Raw genomic sequence first — 14,139 nt, forward strand, 5'->3', positions numbered from 1 at the left:
GTTGATTGTGGACAAAATACCAGGCCATAATCCATAATAATGCTTCCTCCAGTGGAAAAAGTTCATCACATATTGTTGTCCTCTCACATCAGAATCCACCACCACATTTGTTAGAACAGTTTTGGACTGATTTGGCTTGTAAACAGTGCTTGATCTGTCCATATTTCTTTCCTGATTAAGACATTTTTTTCACTGGAGAAAGCAATAGAAATACGCCATGAGATGGATTTGTTTCTTACAAATACTTTTCACTTTTTTTTTCTTACAAAGCTTTTCACCTCACAAGACATTAATTGAAGGACTGGAGTAATGTGGATTATTGTGATGTTTTTATCAGCTGTTTGGACTCTTGATCTGACGGCACCCATTCACTGCAGAGGATCCACTGGTGAGCAAGTGATGGAATGCTCAATTTCTCCAAATCTGTCCCAATAAAGAAAAAAAAACTCATCTACATTTTTGATGGCTTGAGAGTACATTTTCACTTTTGGGTGAACTATTCCTTTAAGGGACATCACATCATAATAGACATCTGCAGGCTGAATAACAATTTTTGCCATAATGTAATTGGTCCGTTTCCACCATGGCGCTGTTTATTGTAAAAATGATGCACAATTTTATTCTGAATTGAAAGAGCAGCTTACATAAAACTATGCTTCCTGTGGCTCAGTGGTAGAGCATTGCGTTAGCAGCGCAAAAGATCATGGATTCAATTCCCAGGGAACACACATACTGATAAAAAATTTATATCCTGAATGCACTGTAAGTGCGACTGCTAAATGCATAAATATAAATGTAATGCTAGTCATCTCAACAATGCAGATGGTTATGTTTTTGGACTGTAAGATTAAAGCCTCAACACTTAACCTCAGTGTACCTTCAGTGTCCCAGACTTCTGCACTATACAGTACAGGATATGCTGTGTCCAACACACAATAATGTGCAAGCTTTAATGAGTAATACATTTAAATATATAATATTGGAGAAACAAAACAAGTGGCTTAATGTGTTATTGAAATGACACTGGTATGAAATATGGATGTGCAGAGTATAGGACGGGTTCCCGCCTCAGCAGAGTATGTGGTTTATACTGAAGTAGAAAAGAAACTGTGGCTTTGGTTAGTATTTATAATGCACTTGCTCTGAATGTAATTACAATTATATGTTTGTCAAAGTAAAAACACACTTTCTGTCAAGCAATAGCAATGTTTATTTATTTGCTAGCTTTTCTGTGATTGAACTATTTAGACACATTCCTTTACCATAGCAGGAATGTTTGTAACAGTATTTACAACATTAAACAAACTTCTGAGAGCGCATGCAACTAGAATGTCTCTTTAATTTTATGTTTTTGAAAGAAGTCTCTTGTGCTCACCAAGGCTGCATTTATTTGATAAAAACTACAGTAAAAATAGTACTTTGTGAAATGTTATTACAATTTAAAATAACTGCTTTCTATTTTAATATATTTTAATGTGTAATTTATTCATGTGACAGTAAAACTGAATTTTTTGCAGTCATTACTCCAGTCTTCAGGGTCACATGATCCTTCAGAAATCATGCTAATATGTGGATTTGCTGCTTAAGAAACATTTTGTATTACCAGTGTTGAAAACAGTTGAGCTTAAAGTTTTTGTTGCAACTTTTTGTCAGAACTATTGATAAAAAGTTATTTAGAAAAAAAAAACTTTTTCAACATTCTTCTACATTATTATCTGTCACTTGTGATCAATTTAATGAAGCCTTACTGAATAAAAGTATTCATTTCTTTATCAAAAAACCTGAGCCCAAATATTTGAAAGGTAGTGTATAATAAAAGGTTCTGTTAACAAAATATATATATCCTTCGACCCCCATCAAAATGTCAATATTGACTGAATGAACAGGCAGATGCTTTAAAGATCATATTTAATCTTGGGGAAATATGGATGGTAGGTTTCGCCCATATAATGCAGTATATGAGCCAATTCAGTAATAAAGCACAACATCTCAGAAGGTAATCTTGGGAAAAATAATAAAATAGTTGTGAATGGTCAAATAAAAATAAAATACAAAAACGACAAATTCATCTTCTACCTCACAATATGAGTAATTCCTCACATCATATAAACTAAATAAAGCCATTTGCATGTTTTTTCTAATTATAATGATTAATAATATTGTATTTTTCATATATTCAATTTGTAAGGGGTTTAAAATAATTTTTAAATAAGGAACATCTGGTAAATAAACATTTTTTCCAGTGTTTTATCATAATGCATAATGTGGAAAAAAGTAAAAACAACCATCAGTAAATCCAAACAACTGGAATTCCAACTGAAAAAGCTTAAAAAAAAAAAAAAAAAAAAAGAATAATATTCACTATACACACTGACAACAAAAACAGATGTTTCAAAAATGAAGTGAACTCATCTTTAGCTTCCTTCATGTTGTGATGTTCGCTGTACCTTCAGTCGTCTGGGACACAGTCTGTTTGAGACGTCACTCAGAGGACAGTTTCTCGGAAGACTCCTATAAGGCTGTGTGGACGTTCCTGTTCCAGGCGACGGGATCCTGTTCGAGAATGGGTGCCTGTCCTGCGCTCCGCCTGTGGCTGCACCCAGGTGAAGGAGCTGAGATCACCACAGCTGCGCAGGTGAAGGATGCCCGGCTGTTTGCGCAGTGGCAGCGTGTTGGAGGTGGGCTCTATCTGTGTCTGCCTGCGGAGGGTGAACTGCACTGGTGCAACCTCTGAAACTGTGGCCTGCAAACATGAAAATGATCTGTCAGAGAACCGGAAATTGTATGAGCAAAAATGGCCAAACAGGATATTGATCCTGCTGTATCATATTTGAGATGTACATTTCTAAGGCCTCATAATGCCCAAAAACCTACTGTACATATTCTATTACAGCCTTCTGTTGTCTGATTGATAGTTTATACTTTTTTTTAGCAGGTAAAAGGCCTTTTAATATAATTGTAAAAATATCCATCTTACATGTCTTTTTCCGGTGAAATATTTACAGATTTTTATAAAGTAAACGTAAGAATAACTTTTATATTGTTAGTAATACTTAAAAATGAACACTCACTAGACTGAAGTGAAGACACTTAAGTTTACTTGATTATGCATTCCATATATAATAATTTACAAAAATCCTGCTAAAATGTGAGTATCAAAAATGACATACCAAGCTTTTGAGTAATGTTTATTTGTACATCTCTCCATCATCATCAGTATTGCATTGCATCATGTTTTGTCCCCCACAATAAAAACTACAGAGCTTTGATCAAACATTTAAACATCATCTTATTAAGAAATATTACTGTGAGATATAGAGTAACAACTAATATTTATACGCATTTTATGTAGTCTGCTATGCTGTTATAAAGTGATTTAAATGACAAAAATGCTAAAGCGTTTCATCTTACATTTTGTCCATAAAAATATCAGCAACTGCATCAAATTGCATATTGTAAATAAGCTTTTTTTCCTCCTTGAATATAAGCTCTTATATCATACTGTATGAACCATAAAATGTGTTTTTTATGATACTGAACAAAAATACAAACAAACACATATTTAATAAATTGTGATATCCAATTATACCAAACAGATATTTCTGACTATTATCTCATGTCAGGCTTTACAGTTTTAAAAGGTTGCGAGTCGGATTCAAACTCAGCTCACCCCTTCACAAAGCTCTGACCAAAGAGCATGTGCTTTAAGCACTCGGAAATGTTGTGTGTTTTCATCCCATGTGTCTTGCCTGGTCGATGAAGCTGGCGCAGCGAACGGCCTCCTCCATGTGTTCCTCACCGGAGCGCAGCACTGTTTTGATGCTGTTGACCAGCTCCTGTACCTCAGGGGTCAAGCTGCAGGAGGACTGCTCCAGAAAACGGGCCACCAGCAGTTTTGTGTCTCTATAGCTCTGGTAATCCACCATGGAGTTGGGACGAGGCTTCCGTTTGCCACGGCCCTGTCGTAGTGTAACCGTCCCGTGCTCTGTTACAATCACTGAGCCTGGAGCAGGAGCCGATCCAGGGCCTAATTCTGTCTGTGTAGCTGCTTCACAACTCATTACTGGAACAGAGAGAGAGAGACAGAGAAGCCAATATATCAATGAGATACAGCTCCATATGTTCCACCGGGAACACTCAATATTCACATCTGAGCTGTAACAGTGTGTCAGTCTCTTTAAGTAATTTTGAGTAACCACAGGCCATACTGTACTCATAAAACATAAATAATATTCTGCTATTCCAAAAACACATGGAAAATTACTGAGGGAGCCTGTGGCCCAAAGATCCGAATTCTCTTTAAGGTTTTAGGACTATAAACTAAATCATTCCATTCAACCAAGTTAATAAAAAAAAAAAAAAAGAATAATTCACTGTTGTAAAAAATAAAAATTCTTAAAAAATGTTCCACAGAAGAATAAAATGTCATACAGCAGGTGTTTGGAATGAAATGAGTGTGTGGTTGAGTAAATGATGACTGGATTTTGGAGTGATCTATGCTTTTAAGGTCTTTGCAAAGTGAGCGCTCTCTGCTGAACCCCATCAGTAACACAGAGACAGAGTCCTATATTTAAAATGGGCTTCAAGTAACCACTGACAGGTATAGTTTCTCTAGATTTACTATCAGTATCAGTCCCAGTCCTCTTCTCTGGACACACACACCAAGTAAAATAAACCTCCAGCTGTCATTAGAGAGAAGCCAGTGTTCATAAACTAATTCTAAAGAATTGTGTCAGTGTCTGCACTTTGACCTTTTATGGAAACCTCATTTGTTTTATGTAGATTTAGGCTCAAAACAAGACAAATCTGCCTGTGGACTACAAAAACATACAGAAGCAGCACATACGTCCTCTGAAAACATTTTAATTGGCTGTCTGTGACAATGGTCAAACCAACAGTTTAAGGGTCATTATACAGAAACATCTGACTGTACCTTTGGCGGTCAGGTCTAGCAGGACAGGGTCGCTGTTGGACCTGCGGAGGCGAGGTCTGTGAGGTTTTCTGCTGGAGGAGACTGTGCTGTGAGGCTGTCTGGACTGTGTCGGGGGTGTGGGGCTCAATATGGCCGTCTGACGGCACCTGTCTGAATAAAACACATAAGCAAACTACATAGAAACATGTAAATACTTCAGGGCTTCATTATAAGAGATCTAGATACATATGAATTATTTAGAGTTGAGTTAAAGAAATGGTTCAATAGTACTCACGGACATGTCTTACTATGGCTTAGTTGTATTTTTACTGATAGAATGTTTGGAGATTTTTTACATTTGTTCTATTTTTCTTTATTGTTTTTGTTAATAGATTGTGTTATGTAGTTGTTTCATTCTTTTTCATGTATTTTAATCATATCTCTTCTTAGGGTAACATTCTGTCCACGGGCTACGGATAAAAATTCTGGCATGTTTTATTAATGTGAAATGTCCCTGTTAACTAAACAAATAAAATAAAAGAATAAAACATTCTCTTCAATCCAAAAAATCTAAAACCACTCATCATACAACATTTCCCCCCTAACCGCCCAAACCACTCTAAAAACAATCACAAATGTTTCCGTGACTCTCCAAAGCATGTGAATATGAAGCACACAATTAGATGTCTGTTGCTAAACAACTAGGTGTAACATTCTGACACCGCATCTCAGGGCAGGGTTGTACTGAAGCCTTTCTTGTTATATTTCTTGTCTATCCATGTCTGTCCTATGACATAAGAGTAATCTGGCCAAAACTAATATAATATATTATAATCAACAAAAGTCAGCAACATCTTAAGAAATGTGCCGTCTAAATCAAGAGATGTAATGTCATGTGACCTCATAACAAATAACATGCATGTATATATGTACTACCATTTGGGGTCGCTATGATTTTTAATGTTTTTAAAAGTCATCTCTTATATTCACCAAGACTGCATTTATTTGATTAAAAATACATAATATTGTGAAATATTATTACAATTTAAAAGAACTGTTTTCTATTGCAATATATTTTAAAATATAATTTATTCCTGTGATGAAAAGCTGAATTTTCAGCATCATTACTCCAGTCTTCAGTGTCACATGATCTTTCAGAAATCATTCTAATATGCTGATTTGATGCTCAAGAAACATTTCTTACTATTATCTGTGTTGAGAACAGTTGTGCTGCTTAATATTTTTGTGGAACCGTGCTACATTTTTTACCCCAGGATTCAAAGGAACATTTATTCAAAACAGAAATCTTTTTTAATATTACAAATGTCTTCACACGGTCACTGTTGGTCCATTTATTGCATTTTTGCTGAATAAAATATTAATTTCTTAAAATAAAATAAAAACTTACTGACCCCAAACTTTTAAACAGTAGTTTGCGCATTAAAATTGTAGTATCTAAACCTGGAAATTAAAAATCTAAAATGAAGAAAAGGTTGCATGAACATTAGGTTTCGCAGAAACCTTCGGCATTCATGCAGCTTTCAGTAAAGCAAAACAGAGACAAAGATTTTTTTTAGTTCAACATTTAAAATTGTTATGCTGACATTATTGATAATGAAAAAATATTTATGAAATTTAAAAAAATGCAAAGGAAGCATTTTGAGGAGTGACAGGTGTATATATATTTATATGTTTATTGTGACTTGTGACTTGTGAAGGAATATTAAAAACATATAAGACTGTGCAATCTTTGAAAGTGTTGAAGGATACAGACAGCTATAAAAAGAAAAACACTGGAGATACAACTGACGCCACTAAAATACATTTCCTTTAATACACAGATGACAAGTATGGACGGGTACTGTGAAACGCTGTAAGAATCTTGATTAAATATAGAGTACCAGAGGCACTGGACTCACATAAGCCGTGTCAATAACACATTTCATGTACGCCTCTGTGGCAGCTCCGTTTTCTAATTCCAGACTTTCAAAAGGGAATTTTCTATTTGTTGATTATAGCACTTTCACACCTAAATTGCAATGTTTTGAAAGGTGATGTGTCTTTTGTTCTGTTAAGATACTTTACTCCCGGTTAATGTGCAGAAACAATTGCGAGTCTTAAATGTCATTGCTTATCAATACTGCTCCTCTCCACAAGTCTATATGTAAGAATACAACTGGTTCATACCATCGCTGGGCATCTCAGTCTCTGCGCTCTCTGTCAGGACCTCAGTCAGATCGGTCATTTGCACCTCAGTATTCTCGGCCTGATATAAATACAGAGGGTCAGTGAGCGGACAAGGACTGTATTTGACTGAGCTGTTGACCAGTGGCCCGTTGCATAAACCACTTAGACTAGTCTTCCCTTTTTTTTCTCTTTAAGACTGGTCATAACTTCTTAAAGTCAGTTATGAAAAGGGAGAATGGTCTTAACGGTCTTAACATAATGGCTATGTTTATGCAACAGTGCCTTGTTTGCTGATGTGATGTCTAATTCACAAACAGAGTTGAAATGGTATCAGGACAAAATACTGTAAAGGCTAACTGATGTTGATTTTCATTACAGAGATAATTATGTGATAGCAGATGGCATATGATAACCGCATAAATCAGTACCTGTGCTGCTGGCTGTGAAGCAACGGCTTCATAAGGTGGAGGAGGGTCTAGAGGACAGAAGACCTCCACTCCTTTCATTCTGGCACCATATATATGAGGAAGAGGAATCATACCATTACCAAACATCCTGCCAAAACACACACATTTACACTGTAAACAGCCCACAAGAAGATATAACGACAGTAAACAACTGTTTCAAGACAAACCCATTAATGTTTGATCAGAAACGGGAGCATATCATGCTTTCCCACACACAAACTTCAATCCTGTTCTACGTTGCCAAAACATTTTGGTTGCCTGCCAAACATTGAGCCACCCACCCACAAATATGATAAATCCTGCTGTATTTTTGCTTATGAGTTCAAGGTCAAAAAACAGAAAATATGCAGAGTGTGTGTGTGTGTGTGTGTGTGTTTCTTTCACACATTTTAAGCAAGCTATAGATCATAGAATGCTGGACAGATTTTATCACTGTAAAAAGGGAAAATATGCAGATGCTACCTTAGTATTTTTTCCTGATCTGACACACTACCATTTAAAAGTCTAGGACTGTCCCAGAAAACGAGTACTTATGCAACGGAATCATTTCAGTTTTTTATTTATTTTTTATTTGCAAAGTTGTTACAAACCTTTTTTGCTCTGTTATTATGGTGTATAGAGTGTGGATTGATGGGGGAAAACAAAGTAATTTAAAGCAGTTTACCATAAGGCAGCGTGAAACGTGAAAAAAAATAAATGAATACTTTCGCAAGGCATTTTATTTAATAATGTGTTGTTAAAAATAAACCCAACACAGTTATAATAATTAAATTAAATAATCATTTTTAACTTGAATAACCACCTAAAACACATTTTAGGTAACCTGAATTTTTTTTTTTTTACAGTGGACTGTGTAAAGAGGGCTTGTGTGCAATACCTGCGAGCCAAGCGTGGGGTGTAAGAGTAGAAGGTGGAGAAGTAAGAAGGAGGAGGTGCAGGAGCGACAAATTCGTCAGGGTCAGGAAGAGGAGTCTGCCCCTCCACTTCCTCTGGAACGGGCCTGGCCTCTTCCTGCCAAAGATGATCATAATCACACCACTATTAGAACAGGAAATCAGACACCTCTGAGCTGCTCACAACACGTCTAAACATTCTTATAATCTATGCCACACACTGAACATGAATAAAACCATTGGAATAGATTCTTATCTTGCCATATTTTCCATGATAAGATGTCTCACCACGCAGGGTCGTCTGGTTGAGAAGATCTGGAGATATCTGAGTGCAGCAGCAACCAGACACACAGCTGTGGCCAAAGCACTGAGCGCACACAATGCAAAGAGCACTTTCTGAAAGAGAGAAGACTCTATTACATCCAAATCTACAGCTGGTAAACAAAACTTATTCAAACATGAATATATTCCTCTCACTCCTAACATAACATACTTTATTCTGATTGGTCAGTCGTGGTATTCTGCATACGTGTACGTTAATTTGTTCCCTTGTTCTAGTAAATCCTGGCCACATTGTACTTATTCGCTTACTTGTTTTGATTTAGTAATACATGGCCACAGTTTACTAATTTGTGGCCACGATGAATATAATTTTGTCTGCATGTCATGGGTGGGGCTTCGTGAATCAGTCCAAATTACACAAAACATTAATGAAATCAGCATATCTGTGTCAAGGTAACCTGTCTACTAACTGTCTATCTATCTATCAGTCAAGTAGTAGTGTAATATAAGAATTTAATACTTATAAAAAAAAATAAAAAAATGAACTCACACCTTGAGCAGAATTCTCATTGTACCACATGCATGACCTGCATAGATCTCAATCAACTTGTCCTCTTGGCACTGAGTGCTTGGAATCTCTGAACAACAGTAACAGAGATCACCCAGCTCGTTCTGAAACACAGAAACACATTTATTATGTTTGTTTCATATTAATGTCTGATGACACAGTCTACTAATACTAATAGTGTTATTAAAACATATATCAACCAAGTACCACATCAGCCCGTGTACACGCTTACTGGAAGGAGTATGCATGTATACATGTATTTATTAATAAGGGTTGCCCCACTTCAATTTGTGTTAGTTTAAATTTTGCATCTAGTTTCATGAATACAATCAACACATGAGTCATTTGACATTATGATGTTATTGTCTCTATTACAGCACACTGTCCAAGTGCACAGATTCCTCACCAGCTGGCAGTTAATGGTACTGGAGACCAGCTGAGCCCCCTGACAGCAGAGGATGAAGCCTGCCAGGTTTAGCAAGATACAGACCACTGACAGCAATACAAACAGATTCACCTGTGTGAGAGACACAATGAAAAGAGGTAAAGGTACAGAGAAAGATCAGTATTAGTCAGTAGTAATTCTATTGGACAAATAAAATATTAGTGCTCAAATCACTGTTGACAACAGTTGTGCTGCTTAAACATTTTACTATTATCATTTTATAAAATGTTCAAAAGAACATTAATTTGAAATAAAAATTGTTTGTAACACTATAAATGTAGTTACTGTCACATTTGATCAACTTAGGATTTAAATAACAAGGTCTTAACTGGATGTCTGGTGGACAGAGATCCTATTTAAGGGGTCTTTTAAGATCCTAACAACTGCCCCTTTAACATAAGGACACGGGCATGCAGAAGATTACCCTTAAAACATATGTTCAGGTCAACACAGGACTAATTTGGTGTAGTAAACATCATATAATCACTTTCAAGTAAAAATAAATTAATCTGCTTATTAAAATGGAAACATAAAGACTACTGCCTTAAAGACTATCAGTCTTATATTGGCAAAACACACATACCAGCAGAAGCATGGGCCGTTTCCATGTGGTTAGTCCTATAAGCCCAGATAGGATGACCTGCATAAAACAATCAGTCTGTTCAGCAAAGAGGCAAACACTCACAGACAGATTAGCTGATAATGAGCCCATTATTACCCATCAGATGCTGCACACGCTCAAAATGGCCTTCAGCACTTCTAAATCCTGTTTTAATGACTCATCTCACTCAGTGTGCTGTCAGCCGTGCTGTCTGCAGCAGCCTCATTCAAATACCATTGTCCATACTCGGCTCCCTCTCGTTTTCTCTTACACTGCCACTTCCTGTCAATTACATCAACTGTTGGGTTCTTGTGTTTAGCTCTTTTTAACTGTGAAATATTTTGTGTGAGGTAACCTATAAAAAAGCAGGCTGGAAATAAACTTTGCAGGACAGTGTGGATAATCACAGATACTGCGTCCCAAATGAAGCACCATACACTATGTACTTATGCACTATGCACTCAACCATGTAGAGTATGAATTATATAAGGTTATTTTGTCATTCATAATCGGAGTCTGATAGCCCCTCCCTCTTCGCTATGTAATTAAAGCTGTGACAACTGAGTACATGAAGTGTTGAACAATGTTTTGTAGGAATGATTGTTTATTGTTTTGCAATTTGTTGATTTATTTTTGTTTCATATATTTATTTTATCTTCCATGTTTTTTTTCCATCCTCTAACCACATTCTTATTTCCTTTTATTGCTATGTATTGTTAGGCCATCCTTGAACCCCTGGCTCTTTTTCTTGACATATGTTTTTGCAAGTTTGTATTCTCTAAGCAAAGTGTATTCTAATAAGCAAGTGTTTATTATAATAATAATAAATAATAATAATAATAATAAAAACATTGTCAAACATTCCACTTACTTAAGTGCATCATCCAGGTATTTAACGTGCACTTTTTCTTTTTGGAATTTTCAGTGTGAATGCACTACTCACACTATTCATAATGTAATGTAAGGAGACAGTTTTGAACAATGATTGGTTATGTATTTGCTATTTAATTGATTTTGGATAATTTTTTACCAAAAAAAGTTATGGAATGCAGCTTTAAGAGGAATGTGGAGAATCTCAAGATGTTAAAGTAAAGGATGAGTTCACTTCCAGAATGAAAACGAGCATTTGTTGTTAAAAAGTTGTTTCGCTACATAAGACCCTTATTCCTTGGCTGGGATCGTGTAGAGCCCTTTGAAGCTGCACTGAAACTGCAATTTGGACCCTTAGCCCATTGGCCACCATTGAAGTCCATTATATGGAGAAAAATCCTGGAATGTTTTCCTCAAAAACCTTCATTTCTTTTTGACTGAAAAAAGAAAGGCATGAACATCTTGGATGACATGGGGGTGAGTAAATTTTCAGGAATCTTTTATTCTGGAAGTGAACTACTTCTTTAAAGGTATTAAACTTTTTAACAATGTAATTTGCTGTGGATAATAGCCACATGCATAAATGATAATGTATGTAAACAAGCTTAAAAGTCTGGTGACTGTGCCAGGATCAAAATAATCCTTCATGTGATACTTACTGATAAATCTGACAATCAATGTTTGTTTTTTAAATTAAATGACACTCGTGTCATTCACTGAACTCTAGTTACTGGATTGGATATTACGCCATACTGTGAAACTGTATACTGTAAAAATGTATAACTGTAAAAATGTTAATCCTAAATATGTGCTTAATGTGGTAACATCTGAATAAACTGGTCAAATTCCAGTTAAATTATTATTTAATTTGACTGAATCAATTTAACCGCATTAGGTTACACAGAGAGATCAGGCAGAAATGTTTCCATAAGACAACAACTGGACATTGGTACTTTTTATAGTGTAACTTGACTAATAATTTACAAATATTAGTGCATAGTGCATTATTAGTAAACAACAGTGTCTTAGCGCTCATATAGCTACTCTGAAATAGACTGAACTAAAAGTGCAGCAGCACGTTTCTGTATCAGACTGCACTGGAAACACATTAGACCACAATACAACTTTTCCTTTATACCTGTTGGTTTGTACGGATCGATGAAAAGCTGTAGACATGACATATTAACAAGCATGCATTTTGATATCGGTAGCAGGCAAATGTGGCGTAAAATAAAAGCATTAGCACCTCTGATTATGGCTAGTAATATAATACTCACAGAAGATCCGGCCCAAAACGGACAGGAGTTTCTAATAGGGGGCGAGTTGCTAAGGGACAGAGCCCCGAAAGAGAGCGCCACCATGGAGCAGCCGAGAACCAGTTGCAGCAAGCCGAGGGAGAGCAGAGGGCGTGCGGGCAGCAGCGCCGGGATGAGCCGCGTCTGAGATCCAGACATACGGGACGGAAGAGCGGACACACGGCGGCTGCGGCTGCGGCTTCTGTACGATGCGTCTGAGAACTGATGGGCCAAAGCAGCCCCCGATAAACGACAACAAGATCCAGGCAGAACTACGGGCAGAGACATCGGAGACGCACGAGCAGCCCAACAACAACAAACATTAAAGCAGCATGTCGCCGCTCCCTCATTTTACTCTGTATCTGTCAAGGCGACGAGTATTTCTTTAAACTGCCAGTTCCGCGTTACTTCCATGGTCCTGTCGAGGTAGCTGAACATTGGTTTTAAAATAACTAGGCTCTATGACCTGCTGCTCGGATTTGGTTTCATAGTTTTTGGGCAGCGGACAGGCGGGGGAGGGGCGCGTGGGAAGAAGAGGCCACACACTCCCGCGGGTCTCTCTCTGTTCCGCAAGTGTGAAGAAAGACACACTTATCAAGACGGTCACATTAGAATGTCATCTTTTTGGTGCACTCTCATCATGATGAAACATTTGAAGTCTGTAATGCTCAAAGGGACCACACTCACGCGCTCTTTATTTCTTTATTAAGAAATAAACAACTGGACACCAAAACACTGACATTACATAGTTTTTAATAAAAACAAAAAAAGACATGATTTTGCATGACATAATGCAAATGTGCATTTTTGCAATATGCACAAAACTAATTGCAGGATGATAAATCTTTGGTTGTATGTAGCATAACAATTTTATCAAAAACATCTTATTCCAAATTACATTTAGAATATTTCTTTATAATATTTTTCAGAGAAATAAAAATCATCTATCAACGTCAAATCATGTATGTGACTATATTTTAGCATAACTGTATGTCATCAGATAATATAATGTTAATACCATATCTGAGATATTAAACTATAACATGTTTTTCAACAAAATTATACATAATTGGATTCAAATATAATATATAATAAAATATTTATATTGAATATAATTATACATTTTCACTGTATATTATAAGATAATTAATATATATATATATATATATATATATATATATATATATATAACTCCTCAAGAGGAGATTTATCAGGTCAATAAATATAATATGGATAATGGATATTGGATAAATAATGGATAAACACACTTAGAAATTAAATAATTTGTCTTTTATTTATCCTTTGATTTACTAGACAGAGAGTTGTCAGTCTTGTTGGATATTCTTACCTCCTTTTATTATAGGCTACCTCGTTTGATCGTTTATTAGAACCATGACAGATTGATTATCACAATACAATACAGTACAAAACAGTGCACACACTACACAAAATACAAATACAGTATACAGCATAAGATGGAATAGATAGTGAAGACTGATAGGCTGAGATATTTTGAAAGTGCATGAATGGTAGTGATGTGTAACTGGAGATGGATTATACACTTCCCAGTGTTTGTTCAGCAGCTAGTAACAGTAGAAAAATATTTTTAAAATGTAATA

At 36.1% G+C, this 14,139-nt stretch overlaps 1 protein-coding gene across 3 annotated transcripts; it reads right to left on the reverse strand.

Moving 5' to 3' along the window:
- Positions 1-1,891: 1,891 nt before the first annotated feature.
- On the reverse strand, positions 1,892-13,116 carry LOC109087140 (protein FAM189A2). 3 transcript variants are annotated; one of them, XM_019101375.2, is made up of 11 exons: positions 12,503-13,116; positions 10,338-10,394; positions 9,716-9,826; positions 9,294-9,413; positions 8,721-8,855; positions 8,444-8,577; positions 7,528-7,606; positions 7,100-7,178; positions 4,934-5,083; positions 3,750-4,063; positions 1,892-2,743 (listed from the first exon to the last, which is right to left on the reverse strand). In XM_019101375.2, exons 1-11 carry the CDS (start codon positions 12,806-12,808, stop codon positions 2,486-2,488), a joined length of 1,743 nt encoding a protein of 580 aa, XP_018956920.1. In that variant the 5' UTR covers positions 12,809-13,116; the 3' UTR covers positions 1,892-2,485. The 3 variants fall into 3 exon arrangements, with proteins under 3 accessions (XP_018956920.1, XP_018956917.1, XP_018956918.1); XM_019101372.2 differs by having other exon boundaries at positions 7,528-7,654; positions 12,503-13,111; XM_019101373.2 differs by having other exon boundaries at positions 7,528-7,654; positions 8,748-8,855; positions 12,503-13,098.
- Positions 13,117-14,139: the final 1,023 nt, after the last annotated feature.

Source organism: Cyprinus carpio, chromosome A5 (genome assembly GCF_018340385.1).
Source record: "Cyprinus carpio isolate SPL01 chromosome A5, ASM1834038v1, whole genome shotgun sequence".
Lineage (NCBI taxonomy): Eukaryota > Metazoa > Chordata > Actinopteri > Cypriniformes > Cyprinidae > Cyprinus > Cyprinus carpio.